At 45.6% G+C, this 20,200-nt stretch overlaps 1 protein-coding gene across 1 annotated transcript in view; it reads left to right on the top strand.

Moving 5' to 3' along the window:
* The window catches only part of DEX1 (defective in exine formation protein (DEX1)), an 82,518-nt gene that overhangs the window by 45,041 nt on the left and 17,277 nt on the right, over positions 1-20,200 (top strand). Inside the window, exon 8 of the mRNA XM_086780651.1 lies at positions 20,059-20,129. Within this exon, the coding sequence (XP_086636777.1) occupies positions 20,059-20,129 (71 nt within the window). The remainder of the gene's footprint in view (positions 1-20,058; positions 20,130-20,200) is intronic.

Here is a 20,200-nt window from a genome sequence, read left to right as displayed (position 1 = left end):
GGGGGGGGTACGCTATGGAGGTGAGTGGAGTACAGTGAGGGGATACAATATCATGTGGGACGGGGGGTACACTATGGAGGTGCTTCCATCTCATAATATGTGCCGCATCGGACGCTGGCGGATCTCTCAATATCCTCTGTGGTCAGCACCCTGACTGGGTGTCCCGCATGTCTCGCAAGAATAATCCGAATCCGCCGCTGCAACCTCCGTCTATGCTGGGATGCCCTCCTCCGTAGTCGTGGGCGTCTGGACCACCCAAGCTCAATCGCACGATCAATTAGTGTACCGCTGGTGTGGGCGGTATCCATGTCCTGCTATTGCTGTGGTCCATCTGGCGCAGTGATGGCTGGACTAAAGAAGTCTGTAATGTGCCTCTGAGTTTGGCTCTCTGTGCGCCTAAGCAAGCTATCTCTATATCTCCGCAGCTCAAGCAAGAATAATCCCAAACACCTCTGGTCCTGGTACCCCATGACTCTGGAAAGTGGTCCAAAACCCTCTCTGAATAAACAGTGGAAACGACCACGTATCTCATATTATGCAGTACAATGGCATATATAATGCAGCTCTGTCTCTGGCTCCCCATGGCATACTCGGCATATCCTCGCCTCAGCTGGTATACCTCTATATCGGCCAATCTCAATCTCAAGCTAGTGTGAGGATGTGCGAATCTGACCAATAGCACATCGTACTGCATGAAACAAGTGTACATCCATGTAACTGGGTTTGATCACAAAACCATCTGTTGTGAGCTGAAGAAAATGCTCTCTGTAGAAAGCAATCTTCGTGCCTAGCTCCTCAGTCGGTTGTATCCATGTCCTCCTAATGTCCAGCTGAACTAAATCCTGACGGATGAGTCTGGTAATCTCTGGTCGTGTGAGAGTGAGAGAGGGTGCCTCCAGAGAATACTGGAAGGGAGGCAATTTGTCCATGCTAAAATCATGTGCCTGGAACCAAGATGTCATTTGTCCATACCAACAAGCTGTGTCTCCCTGTAAAGCTAACTGTCGGGAGGACTCAAGGGCGAGGCGTGCATATCTGTCTCGGGGGAGATCCCACAAGCCATGTATGTAGGAGAGTGATCTTGTAAGAGCCTCAATCACCAGAGGGGCAGCCGCCAGCTCTGCTCGACTAATCTCATGAGGTACCACGGCCTTGGCTCTAATAATCCTAGCAATCATAGATACCAAAGGCCTCTCCATACCTCTCCACCCGCCTGCGCTGTGATGGCCCACTGAAGGTCCCCATATCTGCACTCCATAAAGCATAGCTGATGTCTCTAGAGTGTCAAAAAGCCAAAGTTTCGTTCGAGGTTCCTGAAACTGAACCTGCGAACACATTCTCTCCAAACCACCTAGGGTTGCATGTGCTGTCACCATTTGGCCACCTGAATGGTTCACTCTTGCTTTCACACTATGTACATATTGGATTGGTGTCCATGGCTTATGGAATGTGGCTATGCATGTGATTGACACGTGTCATGCTGTATAGTTGGAAATGATATTCCGCTGGGACTTGACGTTATCATGCCTGGAATATCTGGAGGACTTGGCTTTCCGCTCGGACTTGTGCCTTTGTGTACATGCCCGGAAACACCTGGAGGATTGGCTTTCCATTGGGTCTGGTATCGCATATACTTGCCTGGAAACGCCTGGTCGTATATGGTTTCATGAACGAAAATTGCTCATGCCAATGCTGCATTGCATAGCATCTTTATGTGCTTGCTTGCAATTGAAATTGCATGCTGTTTTCATGCTTGCTTGACCAATGTGTAGTTACGGGTAAGGGGACGTCCGCCCGTGAACCGTGTGTGTGAAACTGTCTGCTGACATGGTTGTGTGGCATGTGAACAGGTGGTAAGTATTACCCAATCTAGGCTCAAATAGCCCTTAGGACTTAGCCAATATTTATAAGTGGGTGCGTTCCCACTTCATTAAAGTTTGGGCGCCCAAAAGTCACTTATAAATTATGACCGCTTCCAAGTTCATACTCACTGAAGTCCCGAGGCGGACAAGACTCAATGTCCAGGACCTGATTCTCCCTTTTTACTCATAAATGGGCATCTCCCCATGTCCCCTTACCTGATTGGACCCCAATTCACTTACTTATTAAGAGAAAATTCGTATTTTCTCTTCATGAGGATTTTTGGAGGCTGAAAACTCTGTTTTTTCACCATTTCTCTTCATTTCCAAGCTCTCCGTAGCCATACCCAACTTGCTAGGGTGTTTTCCAAGCTTCCAAGAGTGTTTCCAAGTGCTAATCACTCTCCTACTCACTCCCAATGACTGAAATTCAGCAAAACAGCTCTCATTTTTGCTGTAATTTCTGGTCTTTTTGCTGAAAACCCTAATTTCAGCCTTCTTTTCTCAAGTTGAACCATAGGGGAAGCTTTCCCAAGGTTCCCTTCTTCCTCTTGAAGACTTTTGTCGCGAAGGATTGCGGCAAATCGAAGATATCAACACTTCTAAAGCTTCCAATGCGAAGGCTTCCGCTTGCAACAACTTCTATGAAGACTGGTAAGTTAATTGGACAATATGTTGTCATTACTTATTCAGTAGAAGGGCAGGACTCCTTGTTTAGCCGCCTTGTTTAGTATTTCTCTTGTCCTATGTGCTCTTGAAGATGTTGCTACCTTGCTTGGTAGAACATAGAGCCAATGGTAGAGAATATGGGCACTGAAGTCGGGCCGGGCATCAAGGAAGCTATTTGGTGATCTACATCGACATACCATTGTTTTCTAAATGCTGAATTTCATATGCATTGGCATGGAGGATTTGGCAATGGATGCCCGTGAAGCTATGTATTGAATTTCTCCAATAGTAATACAATTTACTCAAGGGAGGGGTCGGCCGTTCCGGCTCATTGTGTGTCTCTTGTCAATTCAGCAATTTACTTCTTGTATTTGAGCAAGTGTCCTTCAAATCTTAGTGTATTTAAGTGTATTGATTAGCATTGTGTTCAACCAAGCTACATTGGTATCAGAGCATACGGTTCTCTTTCACTTCTATCGTGAGAGACGATCACCGTGAACACTAGCTATCACTACACTTAGAACATTATGGATAGCCATACAATGAATGTTGGAGATGCTAATACAAGAGGCAGGGACAATGAAATGCATGCCTCCAATGCTTTACAGGATGATCAAACTCATGTGGTGCACAATAGGGAACATGAATATGTGGGACAGCCGTCCCGTGGCAAAGAGAAGATGCAAGAAGAAGAGTCCATAGTCTTGAGGGCTGAACTTACTTGTATGCAGGCTCTTCTCCATGCACAACAAGAAGAATTGAATCCATAGTCACCAGGGAACGGGAACGGATATGGGAACGAGGGCCAATCCGGAACGGGAACGGGATCCCTTGCAATCCGGAACGGGATCCGGAACGACACGTTATCATATTTCAATACACATGAGTAGACAAATATACAATTAAAAGTAGGCAAAAAGATCATAACCTTGGTTTTCCCAAGGTTCACTGTGAGCCCCTGCTGTGCGCAGAAGTCATCAAGAGCCACAAGGTGTCTTTGAAGCCCAACCTGCGTGTCGGATACCAAGACGATGTCATCAGCATAAAGCATAACATGGACAGTAATACCTGATAGCTCAACCCCAGAGCCTCCTCCCTGTGTGATGTAATCGACCACCTCATCAATATAGAGCCCAAAGAGCGTGGGGGAGAGCGTGGGGGAGAGAGAGAGAGAGAGAGAGAGAGAGAGAGAGAGAGAGAGTCTCGAGCTCAAATTTCAATGCTGCCAATGCCTTGGGATGTGCATTGTACTTGAGTGTACTTGAGTCTTGGAATTTGCAGGTTTATAAGGCTACAGCCTACAAAGGTACGTTTTTTCTGAACGTTGAGAATGACATATTTTTCCTTAATGTTGGGAATAACGTTCGTTTTTGCCATGCTAATGTTGCAACATGCCGTTTTTTTTTCCTAACGTTGTAAAAGGCAGTTTTTTTCATAACGTTGCAACAGGCCGTTTTTTTTTTCTTTAAATGTTTAACAAGGTTTAAAAAGGCCCAAAAAATCAGCTCGTAGAGGAGGACACCCAGAGTCCACGTCGTGGCCGGTCCCACCCCCACAGGATCTAGGATCTGGGGGGCCACGTACTCCTCTGTTCCCAAGTAGCCTGCAGGACGGGCGCCACTTTGGCCTTTGGGATGCCGGCAGTGGGCGGTTGGTTTCGACGGTTCTGGCTTGGGCCATTTTTTTTCTCATGAATTTCGGTTGAGCTTAATAAATGCTTACTTTATAGGAAACATTCCGGCCTTTTTTAAAGGGTGCCCAATGTTTGGGCACCTTGTTCAATGTTTAAAGAAAAAAAAACCGTTTTTGCCCAGCATTTCTTACACAAAACGGCGTTCCTCTCCCGGAACGCATGCTCACATTATGGGAACGGATTTGAGGCGCTCCAAAAACACCACCCCGTTCCACCACGTTCCAGCGTTCCCATCTATATGCATGGCACGTTCCCTCGTTCCTACTCTATGGAACGGCGTTCCCATGTGACTATGATTGAATCTCTATCGCCGCGAGGATCCATTGGTACATGATTGTTTGAAGGCCAAGAAAGCTGAATCTTATATGGATCATGCAATGGCAATGATTGCTCAAGAGTTGCACATGCAACCGAGGGATGCAACACGTGCATACTTGGCTCGTACCGAGGATGCCTATGCAGAAAAGGCAACCATCCCACATGTCTTGGAATCCCCACTGGTGCCCAAACAAGAACTTATGTCTACGAGGATAAATCTCCATGCTATGGGAGAGGAACAATCAGTGACTTCACACCATGCAGGAATACCTCATGTAGCCCGTGAAGGATACAATGTTTATAGCAGTGGTCAAAATGTATGTCAAATGCCATTGCCGGCTGAAAATGTACATGCACAATACATGCAACATGGGCTGCAATTTTCTGTTGGTGCAGGTATTCCGCGTATCTCTCATGCCCCTTATGCCTTCGAGTGTGCTCGTGAGGGAGAAGTTATGGCTGAAAATGTATCAATGCATGTTGAGGGGCCAGCCATGCCTCATGCTTAGAGGGCACATGTATCTGTGCCTTATGCATCACCTTTTGGTCCAAAAATGATGCCAGTCATCACAGGGGCTGTCCCAATGGACAAACATGGGGGAAAACATGTTGAGATGCACACACATGCATCAAAGTCTCGTGACTTCAAAGCCGGAGACAAATCTGTGAAGTTTGACACACATCACGGGGAATATGATGCATCAAAGGCACTTGCTTTTATTGCCCAGTTTGATATTGCTTTCAGTGATGAGGACTTCACTCAGAAATCCATGATCCGGCATGTAAGCATGTTCATGAAAGGCACTGCTGCCCATTGGTGGCTCACGGAAGCTCTCACCGAATCCTGTTAGATCATGGGAAGAGTTCAAGGAGAGGTTCTATGCTCAATTCTTGCCTCTCAATGCATTGAATGAGATAACAATGAAGTGGGATTGGGTAAAGCAAAATGAGGGGGAATCGATAAATGCATATGTACAAAAGTTTTGGAAAGTGCTCTTGGAGGTGTCTCCATTTATGCATGTCACCGAGGTGGAAAGGAAGAGAAGGTTTCAATCGGGATTGCAACCCGTGTACAAAGCGGGATTACAAATGTATCCTGGTTATACCTTACACCAATTAATCGTAGCCGCCACTGCCACCGAGCAATTGGAACTCAAATTGAGTCGATCCAATAAGACTAAACCCTCATTTCAAGGCAAAGAGAGGGCTGTCCAAAACCTGCGAAATGATGGACAGCCACCTAAAAGGGACCAAAACCAAGCCAAATCAGGTCCAAAAGCTGAAAATAAGTTTGCTAAAAAGCGAAATAAGCCGGCAACTTTGGTCTTAGTGCTGAGAAGAAGGAGAAATATATGCGTGAAGGCAAATGCTTTACTTGTGGCAGCACTGAGCACATGGCAAGAGCATGCCCAAATAAGAACAACAAAGCTGAAAATGCTAATGTACCGAAGCCTAATGTGCATATGGTTCCGGATGTGCAAGGCAACACTTCACATGATAGCAAAGATAGGGTTGTATGTAAAGCTTGGGGACAGCTCAAAGATTAGCCCGCTTTGTTTATGTTTGATGATTGTGTAACGGAGAATTTCATATCCACTCAGATGGCAGTTGCTTTGGGTATTGAAGTGGAGGACATGGGTCCTCAAGTTGAAGCAGGGGCTGCCTTTGTTGGTAGAGAAGTGCAGGTCATACCTATTTTTGGCAAGTTGCGCATACACATTCAAGGCTACGTGGATCATGAGGATTTTCTTGTGGCGCCTTTGAATGGCTGTGATGTATTGCTTGGAAAGCCTTGGCATACACGTATTGATCCGTGCAAGGCTTACAAGACTAACAGGATCACCTTCATGCATAAAGGCCGAGAACATGTAATTGATGCTGGTGAAGAGGGTGATACCATTCTCCTTGTATCTCATGTACAAATAATGAAAAAGATTATTTTTGCGTACTTGATTTTTGTACGAGATCCTGTTGAGAAAAATAATGTACATGTAAACACTCTTTGTAATGATAGGCTGAAATTTTTGCAAGAGCACAATGATTGTTTTGCTGATGAGTTACCAAATGAGTTACCACCTGTACGACCGGAAGATCATCGCATTGATCTTATGCCGGGTAGCTCACCACCTAATAGGCCAGCCTATCGTGTAAGTGCATCCCAAAAAGAGGAGATCATGAAGCAAGTAAATGAGCTTCTTGAGAAGGGTTTGGTTCAGCCAAGCTCTTCCCCATATTGTTCACTCGTGCTCTTAGTTCAAAAGAAGGATGGATCCTTTCGTATGTGTGTAGATTATAGAGCTTTGAATAAGCTTACCATTAAGAATCGGTTTCCGATTCCATGCATAGACGACATCCTTGACAAGTTGGATGGATCGGCATGCTTTAGCCGAATTGATCTCAAGAGTGGATATCATGAAGTGCGTGTAGTGCCTCAAGATGTACACAAAACTGCTTTCAGGACAGCATTTGGCCTTTGTGAGTATCTTGTTATGCCTTTTGGTCTTACAAATGCCCCGGCTACATTTAATAGAATGATAGATCGCATATTCCGTGGGTACAGGAAATTTACAGGTGTCTTCTTTGATGACATCCTAGTCTTCTCGAAGATCGAAGAAGAGCATAAAGCTCATTTGGCTATTGTTTTTGAAGAGCTCCATAAGCATTAAACTCTTCATAAATGCAAAGAAGAGTGAGTTCTTCTTGTCAGAGATACATTATCTTGGGCATATTGTGTCCAAAGATTGGGTATTGCTGAAATTTGAGAAAGCAAGACTTGCAAAGAGGCCTGGCAAAGAGGGTGCATATCCTAAGCTTGCAACCAGGTACTATGGGCCTTTTCGAGTGATCGAGAAGATCAATGAAGTGGCTTTCAGATTTGCATTACCTAGTCATTGGCACATACACAATGCTTTTCATGTGAGTCTCCTTCGCAAGTATGTAGGGCCGGAGCCCAGTGAAATAGTCATTGAGAATCCACCAGAAGTGGATGAGCTTGAGGAGATCTTGCAGCCAGAGCAGATTGTGTATCACAAGGAACGCAAGCTTGCTGCATGCAAAGTTGTGAGACGTTACCTTGTGAAGTTTAAGAACTATCTTCCCATTGATGCTAAATGGGTAGATGAAGAGTTCTTCAAAGATTGCCCGCATGTGCTTCAGACATATTTGGATGCATTTCAGTTGCGGACAATTGTTTAGAAGCGGGGGGGGGGGGGGGGGGGAGGGGGGATGTCACCATTTGGCCACCTGAATGGTTCACTCTTGCTTTCACACTGTACATATTGGATTGGTGTCCATGGCTTATGGAATGTGGCTATGCATGTGATTGACACGTGTCATGCTGTATAGTTGGAAATGATATTCCGCTAGGACTTGACGTTATCATGCCCGGAATATCTGGAGGACTTGGCTTTCCGCTGGGACTTGTGCCTTTGTGTACATGCCCGGAAACGCCTGGAGGATTGGCTTTCCATTGGGTCTGGTATCGCATATACTTGCCTGAAAACGCCTGGTCTTATATGGTTTCATGAACGGCAGTTGCTCATGCCAATGCTGCATTGCATAGCATCTTTATGTGCTTGCTTGCAATTGAAATTGCATGCTGTTTTCATGCTTGCTTGACCAATGTGTAGTTCCGGGTAAGGGGACGCCCGCCCGTGTCTGCTAACATGGTTGTGTGGCATGTGAACATGTGGTAAGTATTACCCAATCTAGGCTCAAATAGCCCTTAGGACTTAGCCAATATTTATAAGTGGGTGCGTTCCCACTTCATTAAAGTTTGGGCGCCCAAAAGTCACTTATAAATTATGACCGCTTCCAAGTTCATACTCACTGAAGTCCCGAGGCGGACAAGACTCAATGTCCAGGACCTGATTCTCCCTTTTTACTCATAAATGGGCATCTCCCCATGTCCCCTCACTTGATTGGACCCCAATTCACTAACTTATTAAGAGAAAATTTGTGTTTTCTCTTCATGAGGATTTTTTGGAGGCTGAAAACTCTGTTTTTTCACCATTTCTCTTCATTTCCAAGCTCTCCGTAGCCATACCCAACTTGCTAGGTTGTTTTCCAAGCTTCCAAGAGTGTTTCCAAGTGCTAATCACTCTCCTACTCACTCCCAATGACTGAAATTCAGCAAAACAGCTCTCATTTTTGCTGTAATTTCTGGTCTTTTTGCTGAAAACCCTAATTTCAGCCTTCCTTTCTCAAGTTGAACCATAGGGGAAGCTTTCCCAGGGTTCCCTTCTTCCTCTTGAAGACTTTTGTCGCGAAGGATTGCGGCAAATCGAAGATATCAACACTTCTAAAGCTTCCAACGCGAAGGCTTCCGCTTGCAACAACTTCTATGAAGACTGGTAAGTTAATTGGACAATATGTTGTCATTACTTATTCAGTAGAAGGACAGGACTCTTTGTTTAGCCGCCCTGTGTAGTATTTCTCTTGTCCTATGTGCTTTTGAAGATGTTGCTACCTTGCTTGGTAGAACATAGAGCCAATGGTAGAGAATATGGACACTGAAGTCGGGCCGGGCATCAAGGTAGCTCCTTCGTGATCTACATCGACATACCATTATTTTCTAAATGCTGAATTTCATATGCATTGGCATGGAGGATTTGGCAATGGATGCCCATGAAGCTATGTATTGAATTTCTCCAATAGTAATACAATTTACTCAAGGGAGGGGTCGGCCGTTCCGGCTCATTGTGTGTCTCTTGTCAATTCAGCAATTTACTTCTTGTATTTGAGCAAGTGTCCTTCAAATCTTAGTGTATTTAAGTGTATTGATTAGCATTGTGTTCAACCAAGTTACATGTGCTCTAGTCAATCTAGTCTCTGCTGCTCTCCTCATCGAAAACACTGGCCCACTGAATACTACCCCAAGATATGTATATGCATCTGTATACTCCACAATCTCCTAAATGTGGGAGCTGATCGCCTAACCCGCTGCGGCGTGGTGTTAAACACCATAACCTTGGTTTTGCCAAGGTTGACAGACAATCCACTATCATGTGCAAACTCATGTAAAGCATCCAGATGACGCTGCATGCCCTCAGGGGAGTCAGAGATCAACACAATATGATTAGCATATAACAATAGTGGGATCCATGTACCTGCTAGCTGGGCTCCTCTGTCCCTCAATCTCTCAATGTAGTCAGAAGCCTCATCCACATACATACCAAACAATGAAGGAGATAACGGGCAACCTTGCTTCGCTCTTATAGTGGAGTGAACCAAAGTAGAGACCCCCTCTGGGGTGCGTACCTGTCCTGCAACAACTGATCTATATAAAGCCATAATCCCCCATATGAGCTCTGTGGGTACCCCCATCTCTTGTAATTGCCTCATCAATCTAGCTCTGGGCACTGTATCAAATGCTTTGTGGAAGTCCACAAAGCTACAATAAATCCGTCGCCCATGCGACCTGCCCTCCTCAATAATGGCCCGCAGAGTCAAGATGTGGTCAAGAGTAGAGAAACCTCTCCTGAACCCATCCTGTCCCTCTGCTCGAATGCCCTCTCTCTCTGCCCATCTACTCAACTGCCGCTCAAGAATGGATGCATACAATCGTGCTAGTGTGTGACCAATCATAATAGGGCGATAATTCCCTGGCTCCATAGGGTCCCCTGACTTGAAGATAGGCACGATGGTGGACATACTCCAAGTCTCGGGTAAGCCTTCACACATAGCACGATTGAACATCACTGCTAGAAGCTCTGCTAGCATGTCTCTCGCATGAATAAAGTGCTCAGCGGCCAATCCATCATGATCATATGCTCTCCTAGTCTTCATCCTATCAATGGCCTTCCTTACCATCTCTGCGGTAAAGAAAGTACATGTCTGTGGGCATGGTGCTGGCGGGTCAGGAAAAGGTGTCTGTCCAGGAATTGTATATAGAGATGCTGCATAACTACCCGAGACCTCTGTAGAAGTGATGGCCAAAGCAGGGGAGGACTCATGAAACAAATACCAAGCCTCCCTCGAATCCTGGCTCAAGAACAGCTGGTATAATTCCTGCTCTAGCTGAGCAAGGAAGGCCCGCTTCTTCCTTCACACAAGGCGCCGGAAGGCAATACGTGACTGTCGGTGAGTAGTGACTCCCAAAGCAACCTTCCGCTGCAGTCGGGCTCTCGTCTCTTTGCACTCCTCATCATACCAGCTGTTCTGGGGCATACACCTAGAACGCTGTCTCTGTCCAGGCTGAGTATGTGGATATGCCTCTCTCGCTGCATCCTGTAAAGTCTCTGTCAGTATATGGGTCAGCTCCTCCAAAGGTCTCCCTGGCTCCTCTGTGTACAGACGTCTATAAATCCCATCTCTGTAGACAGCATCAGTCTCTGAAGTAAAAGCATATCGAGTCTGATCTGCCCCTCGTGTCCTCTGAGCCGTGGTAAAGTGAAAAGAGATGGTCAATGTCAACAATGCATGATCCACTACTACCCCAATGGGCCGAGATCCAACTGTGAAGTCCTCAATGCATGAAACAAAGCTCGGCATAGCCATAACATAATCCACTGTGCTAGCACCATGTCTATGTGGAAAGCAAGTAAATCCAGCTGCTGACGGAAACCTCTGCAAGTCCCCATATCTACCAAATATCTCCCATACTCTGTGCACTCCACATCCTGTGAGCGTCTGTCTAATCCCATATCCAGAGTGTCCAGCTCTCTCAGCATCTCCTCTGAGGTATCATAAAAGGCTGTCTGGCGGTTGCCCGTCCGGGCATTAAAGTCCCCTAACAGGATGATGTCTCCATCCCTAGAGAACTCCCATATGTCATCATCTAGCACAGAGAAAGGAGACTGCCCTCTAGGTGCTGCATATGTCGATGTACTAGGAGTAAAATAGCATCTGGCAATATACAGGAATCTGCCAGTCTCACCCACATATATCTGGCCTGATCATCTCTCTGAACGATGTGTAGAAGCGGTTGCAGCTCCTCCCTGGAAAGAACTGCCACTCCCCCCTGATCTTCTACTACTGTATACCGATCTCGTCCCTACTCTGCATGTTGTCTCCCATCTGTATCCTGTCACCTGTGGCATCATCTGACCTGGGGCCTAGTGAGTCTCCGAGTAGAAGACTATATCTCTATCTCTAAAGCTGTCCTCAAAGGCACCTACATCAAGTCTGAGGGATCCATTGCAGTTCCAGGCTGCCAGCTTTAATTTGGTCCCATAGGTCTCGCACCGTCATGTAGAGCGTCGCCCCACGATGACCACCCTCCCTTCTCTATAAAATGCTATCTTTCCCTTTTCTCTTGCCGCCCTAATCTCTGGCATGACTTCCTTCATATGTGCAAGCTGTGAAAGAGTAAGATCGTCACCAAGAAAAATGCCTGTATTCTTTAAAGTGGGTCGCCTCTTCAAGAACTCCTCCTTCGCCTCAATAGAGGGGAAGCGAAGTATAAGAGCTCTTTCCTTTGATGTTTCCCCTTTGCCTCCGCTTTTTTTGCCCACTATCCAGGCTTTTGCGTGTGCCGGACTTTCAATCCCCATCAACACCATAAGCTCTTTCACCTCCTCTTCAACTTTATCCCCGTCTTTAAGGCCGGTAATCCTCACATGCAAAGCACGTGTACGTCTTCGTTGTTCCTCTTTCAAAGTCATGTTAATGATTGTAGGTATAGGGGTTGTTATCTCCTTACCTTTACCCTTCTTGGCGACCTCTATCCACTTCTCCGCTTCATCCATCTTCCTTTGAGTCTTGGTGATGACTTCCACCTATGTGGAAGTCTTTGCTTCGTGTTGCTTCTCTTCTTCCTTAATTGCCCGTACTTGTTCCTTGATAACCTTGAGCTCTTCTATCATGGATGGCTGAATTTCACCTTCTTCAAGTCCACCATTTGCCTTAGCCTTTGCAAGTTCCCTCTGAAGAGCTGAAATTACGTCTTTGAGCGTGTTGACTTCCCCGTGAAGGTCTTTGACTTCTGCTATGAGGTCCTCCTGCTCCTCTTTCCACCGCTTACCCTCATTGAATACCATTTGGAGAAAGTTGGCTTTCTCCTTCCACCATCCCTCCATCTCCGCCTTCCATTCCTTCATCTCCTTTTCCACATTTGTTATCCTCTTGTTGTGAAGAAGCGAGAGAGAGAGAGAGTTATGTTGCTGCCTTGGGGGCCTGAGCAAGGGTGGGAATGGGGGTCCCAGACCCTAGCAGAGAGAGAAGCGGGCCAGCATATTGCCAGCAGTACTGTGCAGCGAACAGAGAGGGCGGCTACGAGAGAGAAAGCGGCGAACAGGGCAGCAGGTTCGAAGAGAGAGAAAGTTGGGAGGGAGGCGACAGATCAGCAGTACTGTGCAGCGAACAGAGAGGGCGGCTACGAGAGAGAAAGCGGCGAACAGGGCAGCAGGTTCGAAGAGAGAGAAAGTTGGGAGGGAGGCGACAGATCAGCAGGCGGGAGAGAGGGCGGCGGAAGCGAACGGAGGGGGCGGCGAGCAGGGCGAACAGCAGGCGGGAGGGAGGGCAGCGGAAGCGAATAGAGAGGGAGGGCGAGCAGCAGGCGGGAGAGGAGGGCGATACAGGTTCACAGAGAGAGAGAGAGAGAGAGAGAGAGAGAGAGAGAGAGAGAGAGAGAGGGAGAGGTTAAAAGTCTACTAAAGACACAATGGGCCTATGAGACCAAAGTGATACAATAATGTCCATGGCATAACTCATCATGGAACGGAAAATAAAATAGAAACAAAACAAACTATCTGAGAGAGAGAGAGAGAGACGGAGAGAAATGTGACACACCTCTACTACCTATGGGCTTTTGCCCAGCAATGGCTGCCACATGTCAGTCAGCCAACCCCAGAGACAGGCCATGAGCAGGTCGGCCAGTAGGAGCAGGTGCGCATCAGGTCGGGCAGGCATCTGGGCAGCTACAGGGGTAAAACGTGGGCATTTATTGCTAGTCGGGGGGGGGGGGGGGTTGTACAGTTAGGGTTTGGCTGTACACTGTGCAGATCTCCCTGGAAATGAACAGAGCTGGTTGTATAGCTGAGATAGAAAGAGTCCTTGCAGTAGGCGCCTAGCTCAAATGGGGAAGGGAAAGGGAATAAAGTTTGAAGGATGGCCAAAACGTTAAAAGTGCTGCCACTTGGCCACACTTTGCATCCTTGGGCCCACACATGTCAAAAAGGACTAGGGCTCTTCACATGGCTTTTAAAAACAGGGCGCTCATCTCATAAGAAGGGGCCTGGGTACCCAAAGGGTAAAAAAAGCTAAGTGCGCAACTTATAATGGTTCACACTTTATAAGTGTGTGAACACATTTATTATAGCTTCTTCACTTTTTTCTTTTGGTTTTGGCTAAGTTCCAGACATTTTTGTGTGCTCTTTCACACTTGCAAAACTCCAACCACTAGTCAATGAACAATGCACTCTCACGTGCTAGCAAACGGGTGTCCCCACCAGTGTTAGACTTGGTCACGTTAGCAAACACATCACTTGAAGATAGACCATTTTTGTACAAATCTCTAAATAGACATGCATCTCATAAGTAATGCAAATGCACAAATACAATGGAAATCTCCCATTCACTTAGCTTGAACTGATTCACTGGGTTCTAGTAGAGTATTTGGAACCTCCTCTCGTAGGATCACCGTAAACACAGGCTAAACACAAGGATTAGTACAAACAACATAGAAGGGTGTAGGCAAGCTCACCACCCAACCACAGTATGCATCCGCAGACCTCTCCCAAGCTTAGGAGTTCACTCCCAGAGATCCATGCTAGTCGGCCCTGGCGTTGTATACCATGAGTGCCTATGAGTGTAGGCCCTCGGCAAGACTGTTTGTGATTTGCCATGTCCTCGGTAGGAGTATGACAACTCTTGGTTTGGACACAAACCGATTGTCAAGCCATAATGATAATAACCAATAAGTCATTAATATAGTGACAACTACTACTATAAATAACCATCTAGTCATAAATAGCCAATAATGAAACCTAGCCACTTGAATCAGCCTCCTCCTCCTAATCTAAGGGCTCTCCTAACCGTGCTAGATTAGGCTCTAATCGCAAGGATTAGTCTACGTATGTAACATACCTCCCGCTCCCTGTCACCATTTGGCCACCCAATTGGTCCACCCGTGCTTTCTTATCATGTATGTACATCGGATTGGTGTCCATGACAGTTGTATATGCCGGGGATTGATGCCACTCATGTGATACTGTGGACTTGGCTTTCCGTTGGGACTTGTGCCTCCGTGTACATGCCTGGAAATGCTTGGTGGATTGGTGTTCCATTGGGTCTTGTACCTCTTGTACTTGCCTCGAGCACGTCTATTTTGGTATAGTCTCATGAACGGGGATTGTCCATACCAATGCTGCATTGCATAGCATCTTTATGTGCTTGCTTGCAATTGAAATTGCATGCTGTTTTCATGCTTGCTTGACCAATGTGTAGTTTTGGGTAAGGGGACGTCCACTCACGGACCGTGCGTGTGAAATCGTCTGCTGACATGGTTATGTGGCATGTGACAGGTGGTAAGTATTGGTCATAAACCTAGCCTTAGGAGTTAGCACTAATTTATAAGTGAGTGTATACACACTTCATTAAGTTTTGGGCGACCAAAACTCACTTATAAATTATGACCAGCCCGGTGTTCACACACTCTGATGTCCCGAGGTGGACAGAACCCAATGTCCACCGCCTAGACCTTATCCCCTTTGTACAAAGGGAGTAACCAGCCATGTGTCCACTCTAGCTTGCTCCACAAAGCACCTGCCTGCCACCTACACTGAACAACTCACCACCTCTCTCCTCCTCTCTCTAGAGATCGGCGCCTCCTTCATGAGGGCTGTTGGGCTGCAATTTCTGCACATTCTCCTTCCCAACTCCATTTCCAAGCTTGCTAAGGTGATTTTCAAGCTTCCAAGAGTGATTCCGGATGCTAATCACTCTCCTACACACTCCCAATGACTGAAATTCAGCAAAACAGCTCTCTTTATTGCTGTAATTTTTGGTCTTTTTATTGAAAACCCTAATTTCAGTCCTCCTTTCTCAAGCTGAACCATAGGGGAAGCTTTCCTAGGTTCCCTTCATCCTTTTGAAGACTTTTGTTGGGAAGAAAGGCGACAAATCGAAGATCTCAATACTCCAAGGACTTCCATTGTGAAGATTTTCACTGTCATCGACTCTACTCGCTATTGGTAAGCTTTTACGCTTAAATATGGAAGCAAGTAGCAAGAGGGAGGAAGCTTTTACGCTTAAATATGGAAGCAAGTAGCAAGAGGGAGGAACCGGATTACAAGATCACATATCCTGTGTAGTGTTCTCTTGCAGATTGTTGCTACCATGTGTTGGTGGAACAATAGAGAGCAGATGTTAGGAAACATGGGCACTTCAGAGGGTAGTGTGGATTGCAAGTCTACAACGACAACCACTTGTTTGCAATACTGTATTCATATGCATTGGTATGGAAATCTGGTCAGAAATTCCCATGACACTATGTACTTGATTCTCCCGAGATCAATATACTTTATTTAAGGGAGGGGTCCGCCGTTTGGGCTCATTGTGTGTCTCTTGTGAATTCAGCAATTTACTTCTTGTATTTGAGCAAGTGTCCATCAAATCTTAGTGTATTTAAGTGTATTGATTAGCATTGTGTTCAACTAAGTTACATTGGTATCAGAGCATACGGTTCTCTTTCACTTCTATCGTGAGAGACGATCACCGTGAACATTAGCTATCTCTACACTTAGAACATTATGGACAGCCATACAATGAATATTGGAGATGTTAACACAAGAGGCAAGGACAATGAAATACATGCTTCCAATGCTTTACAGGATGAGCAAGTGTCCATAAAATCTTAGTGTATTTAAGTGTATTGATTAGCATTGTGTCAACCAAGTTACATTGGTATCAGAGCATACGTTTCTCTTTCACTTCTATTGTGAGAGACGATCACCATGAACACTAGCTATCTCTACACTTAGTACATTATGGACAGCCATACAATGAATGTTGGAGATGCAAAGTCATGTGGTGCACAATAGGGAACATGAATATGTAGGACAGCCGTCCTGTGGCAAAGAGAAGATGTAGGAAGAAGAGTCCATAGTCTTGAGGGCTGAACTTACTCGTATGCAGGCTCTTCTCCATGCACAACAAGAAGAATTGAACCTCTACCGCCACGAGGATCCATTGGTACATGACCGTTTGAAGGCCAAGAAAGCTGAATCTTATATGGATCATGCAATGGCAATGATTGCTCAAGAGTTGCACATGCAACCGAGGGATGCAGCACGTGCATACTTGGCTCGTACCGAGGATGCCTATGCAGAAAAGGCAACCATCCCACATGTCTTGGAATCCCCACAGGTGCCCAAACAAGAACTTATGTCTAAGAGGATGGATCTCCATGCTATGGGAGAGGAACAATCAATGACTTCACGCCATGTAGGAATACCTCATGTAGCCCGTGAAGGATACAATGTTTATAGCAGTGGTCAAAATGTATGTTAAATGCCATTGCCGGCTGAAAATGTGCATGTACAACACATGTATCATGGGCTGCAATTTTTTGTTGGTGCAGGTATTCTGCGTATCTCTCATACCACTCATGCCTTCGAGTGTGCTCGTGAGGGAGAAGCTATGGCTGAAAATGTATCAATGCATGTTGAGGGGCCAGCCATGCCTCATGCTTACAGGGCACATGTATCTATGCCTTATGCATCACTTTTTGGTCCTAAAATGATGCCAGTCACACAGGGGCTGTCCCAATGGACAAACATGGGGAAAAACATGTTGAGATGCGGGCACATGCATCAAAGTCTCGTGACCTCAAAGCCGGAGACAAATTTGTGAAGTTTGACACATGTCATGGGGAATATGATGCATCAAATGATCTGCAGCAAACGTGCAAACTCCGGAGAAGGTACCTGAGAACTTTCCTCTGCATTCTCTCCAACATTCACTGGAGTGTAGCTTGCATCAACATCAAGCCTTTGACGTTTTTGTTGCTCCGAGGCATCTGAAGCATAACCCACATCCTTCTCGATCATCTCCTCAATAAGATCCATGTTAAGGCTATTGGCAGCCATGCCACCAACAGCAGCAGCCGGGTCATCCAAATCCATGTACAAAAGCAAAGAAAACCCGTTCTCTCAAGCCCTAATTCAGCACCTGAAAACCCTAATTCAGCACCTGTAAACCCTAAATCAGTAGCTACAAACCCTAAATCAGCACCTTCATAGATCGATCCGCGTTTTGGTCTCTCTCTCTCTCTCTCACACACACACACACACACACACCCCCCCCCCTTCGTGCAGCACTCTCTCTCCCCTCTAGTCTCTCTCTCTCTCTCTCTTAGAGATGAAGGCGAGTAGGTCGCAGGCGATCACGCGAGCCTTCTCTCTCTCTCTCTCTCTCTCTCTCTCTCTCTCTCTCTCCCCCACATGATATTGTATCCCCTCACTGTACTCCACTCTCTCTCTCTCTCTCTCTCTCTCTCTCACACACACACACACACACACACACACACTTCCTCACCAAGGGTATTTCTATAGGAGCGGTTGGTGATCGCTTAACCTTGGTTGGTGACCGAGGGTGTTGCAACAAGAGTGGTTGGTGACCGAGGAGTTGCAGGTAATGTGTTCACCTATGTTTTCACATATGGATAAATCTGGTGTCAGTTAGATGAGTGTGTACTCTTCGGCCACCCGCATCTTGTACATATAAATACTTCTGTTGGTAATAAAGATACCGGGGGGGGGGGGGGGGTGGGGGGGCGGGCTGGCCCTACTTCAGCCCCTAGTGTTGTGTCATGTGCAAGCTGGTTTATGTTTGCAGGATGTATATGCTCATGTAATATTTGACAATGATGGTAATCATGTATATGCCAGGAATGGTTGATGTATGTATGCTGTTTTGGTAGTGAATTGGTTCCGTATACACGTGCCCGTTTTGTGACACTCTTTGGCCATTTGAATTTGATTGTACCCATTGAATCCATCAAGAAATGAGCATATCTCATGTCCCGCTACTCCATCTAGCAAGGAATTTGTAAAAGGAAGAGGAAATGCATCATCAATTGTAGCTTCATTGAGTTTTCTGTAGTCAATACAAACTTTGAGCTTTCCATTCTCTTTCGGGACAATGACTATTGGTGATAGCCATTTTGCTTTGTCCATAGGATAGATGAATCCAACTCTTAGCAACTTGTCTATTTCTTTCTTGACTTGCTTCACATAGTTCAGATTCATCTTGTATTTGCTTTGCCTGATAGGAATTACATCTTATTTTCAAATTGATCTCATGTTGGTAATAGCTTTTGTCAATTCCTTTCATGTCTGTATAACTCCATGCAAACACATCCTTATATGAAGTTAGCAATTTCTGTAGTTCTTCCTTCAGATTTTGACTCAATTTCACACTGATTCTGACTGTGCATGGCTCTTGATCATCACCTAGATTGATCTTTGTTAGCGCATCGTCCTACACTCTAACATTGTGCCTTTTTCATTTGCCTCATGCTATTTGAATGTGAGCATGGTTTTGTCTTGCTTTGATAGCTCCTCATGCCATCATCCGTTGTCGTTTGTTTCTCCTTCATTTATTTCTTTTTGACTTCCCTGAGTAGGCAGCTTTTCCGGTTGTACTGTCAAGCTTTTTGCATCATTACCTGAGGACGATCTGTTCTACATCCACTTCAAATAATGAGAGAAAGTCTGGCTTCTTCCTCAGGATCTGCTCTTTCTCATTATCCTCTACACCCTCCAAGTAGTTTAATCCTTCTGCATGCTGAGGTCGGCTAGTTGGATCCAACTTGTCCTTGGCTACCATTGACACTCTGACTAACCTTTTTCCTTTCGTGATGGCCATCCGGTCTGTCTTCCAGTTGTGCTTGATCTTCCGCTCCTGAGCCACGGCCTTTCTAATAGCATGGGGTAAGCTTCCGATGTTTCTGTCGTCTTCAAGACAATGAATACCACACGGAAAATGCATCCTACTATCTCAATGTCTTCTCCTCAGACAATGCTGACTGATGACTCTCCCTCTGGTCCGCCATCGTGACTTGGAATGGGGTTGGTTGAATTGCTGTGATTGCCAACTTCATGGCTAGGTTATCTGAGAGTATGTTGAGACCATACCCTCCATCTAGGATTACGTGGGACACCGACTAGCCTCTTATCCTGACAGTCACAGTCCTGCACTTTCTCCACACTCCTGCAGTCCATGTCTTGGGCATCAGCACCAAACCTTGGCAGTTGCACCAGTTTCTCTGTGGGTACTCTATGCTATGCATGATGGAGTCAATGATTTTATTCTTTGTTAGTAGATTCCCATGGAGTCAAGATTGCTGTTTGGTTTTTGATAGTTTTGGGAAATGACCAGAACTTTCCATTGGTATATATAAATCAGTATGCTAATCATGCTTTGGGAGATGTATATATGGTGACCTCCACTTAATTGAAAGCTTTAATAGTTTTGTTGAGACATCGGCACCTTTTTCTAATCATTTCTCTCATGCTGTGATGAAGGCTTTTTGTTCATTTGAAATGTGCACACGTAATGTATGTATGTTTATTTCAGGTGATAGCTGACATTGATAAGGATGGTATTGATGAAATGATCATTGCCACTTCTTACTTTTTTGATCGCGAGTAAGTAGTTTGCCACTTTTGTTACTTACTCTAATGTTTATCATGTACATGCGATAAACCATATCTTAGTT

This window comes from Cibotium barometz, chromosome 3 (assembly GCF_041138505.1).
Source record: "Cibotium barometz isolate CiBa-2024 chromosome 3, ASM4113850v1, whole genome shotgun sequence".
Lineage (NCBI taxonomy): Eukaryota > Viridiplantae > Streptophyta > Polypodiopsida > Cyatheales > Cibotiaceae > Cibotium > Cibotium barometz.
Note: the sequence above shows the minus strand (reverse complement) of the source record. Positions and strands in the feature narration are given on the sequence as shown.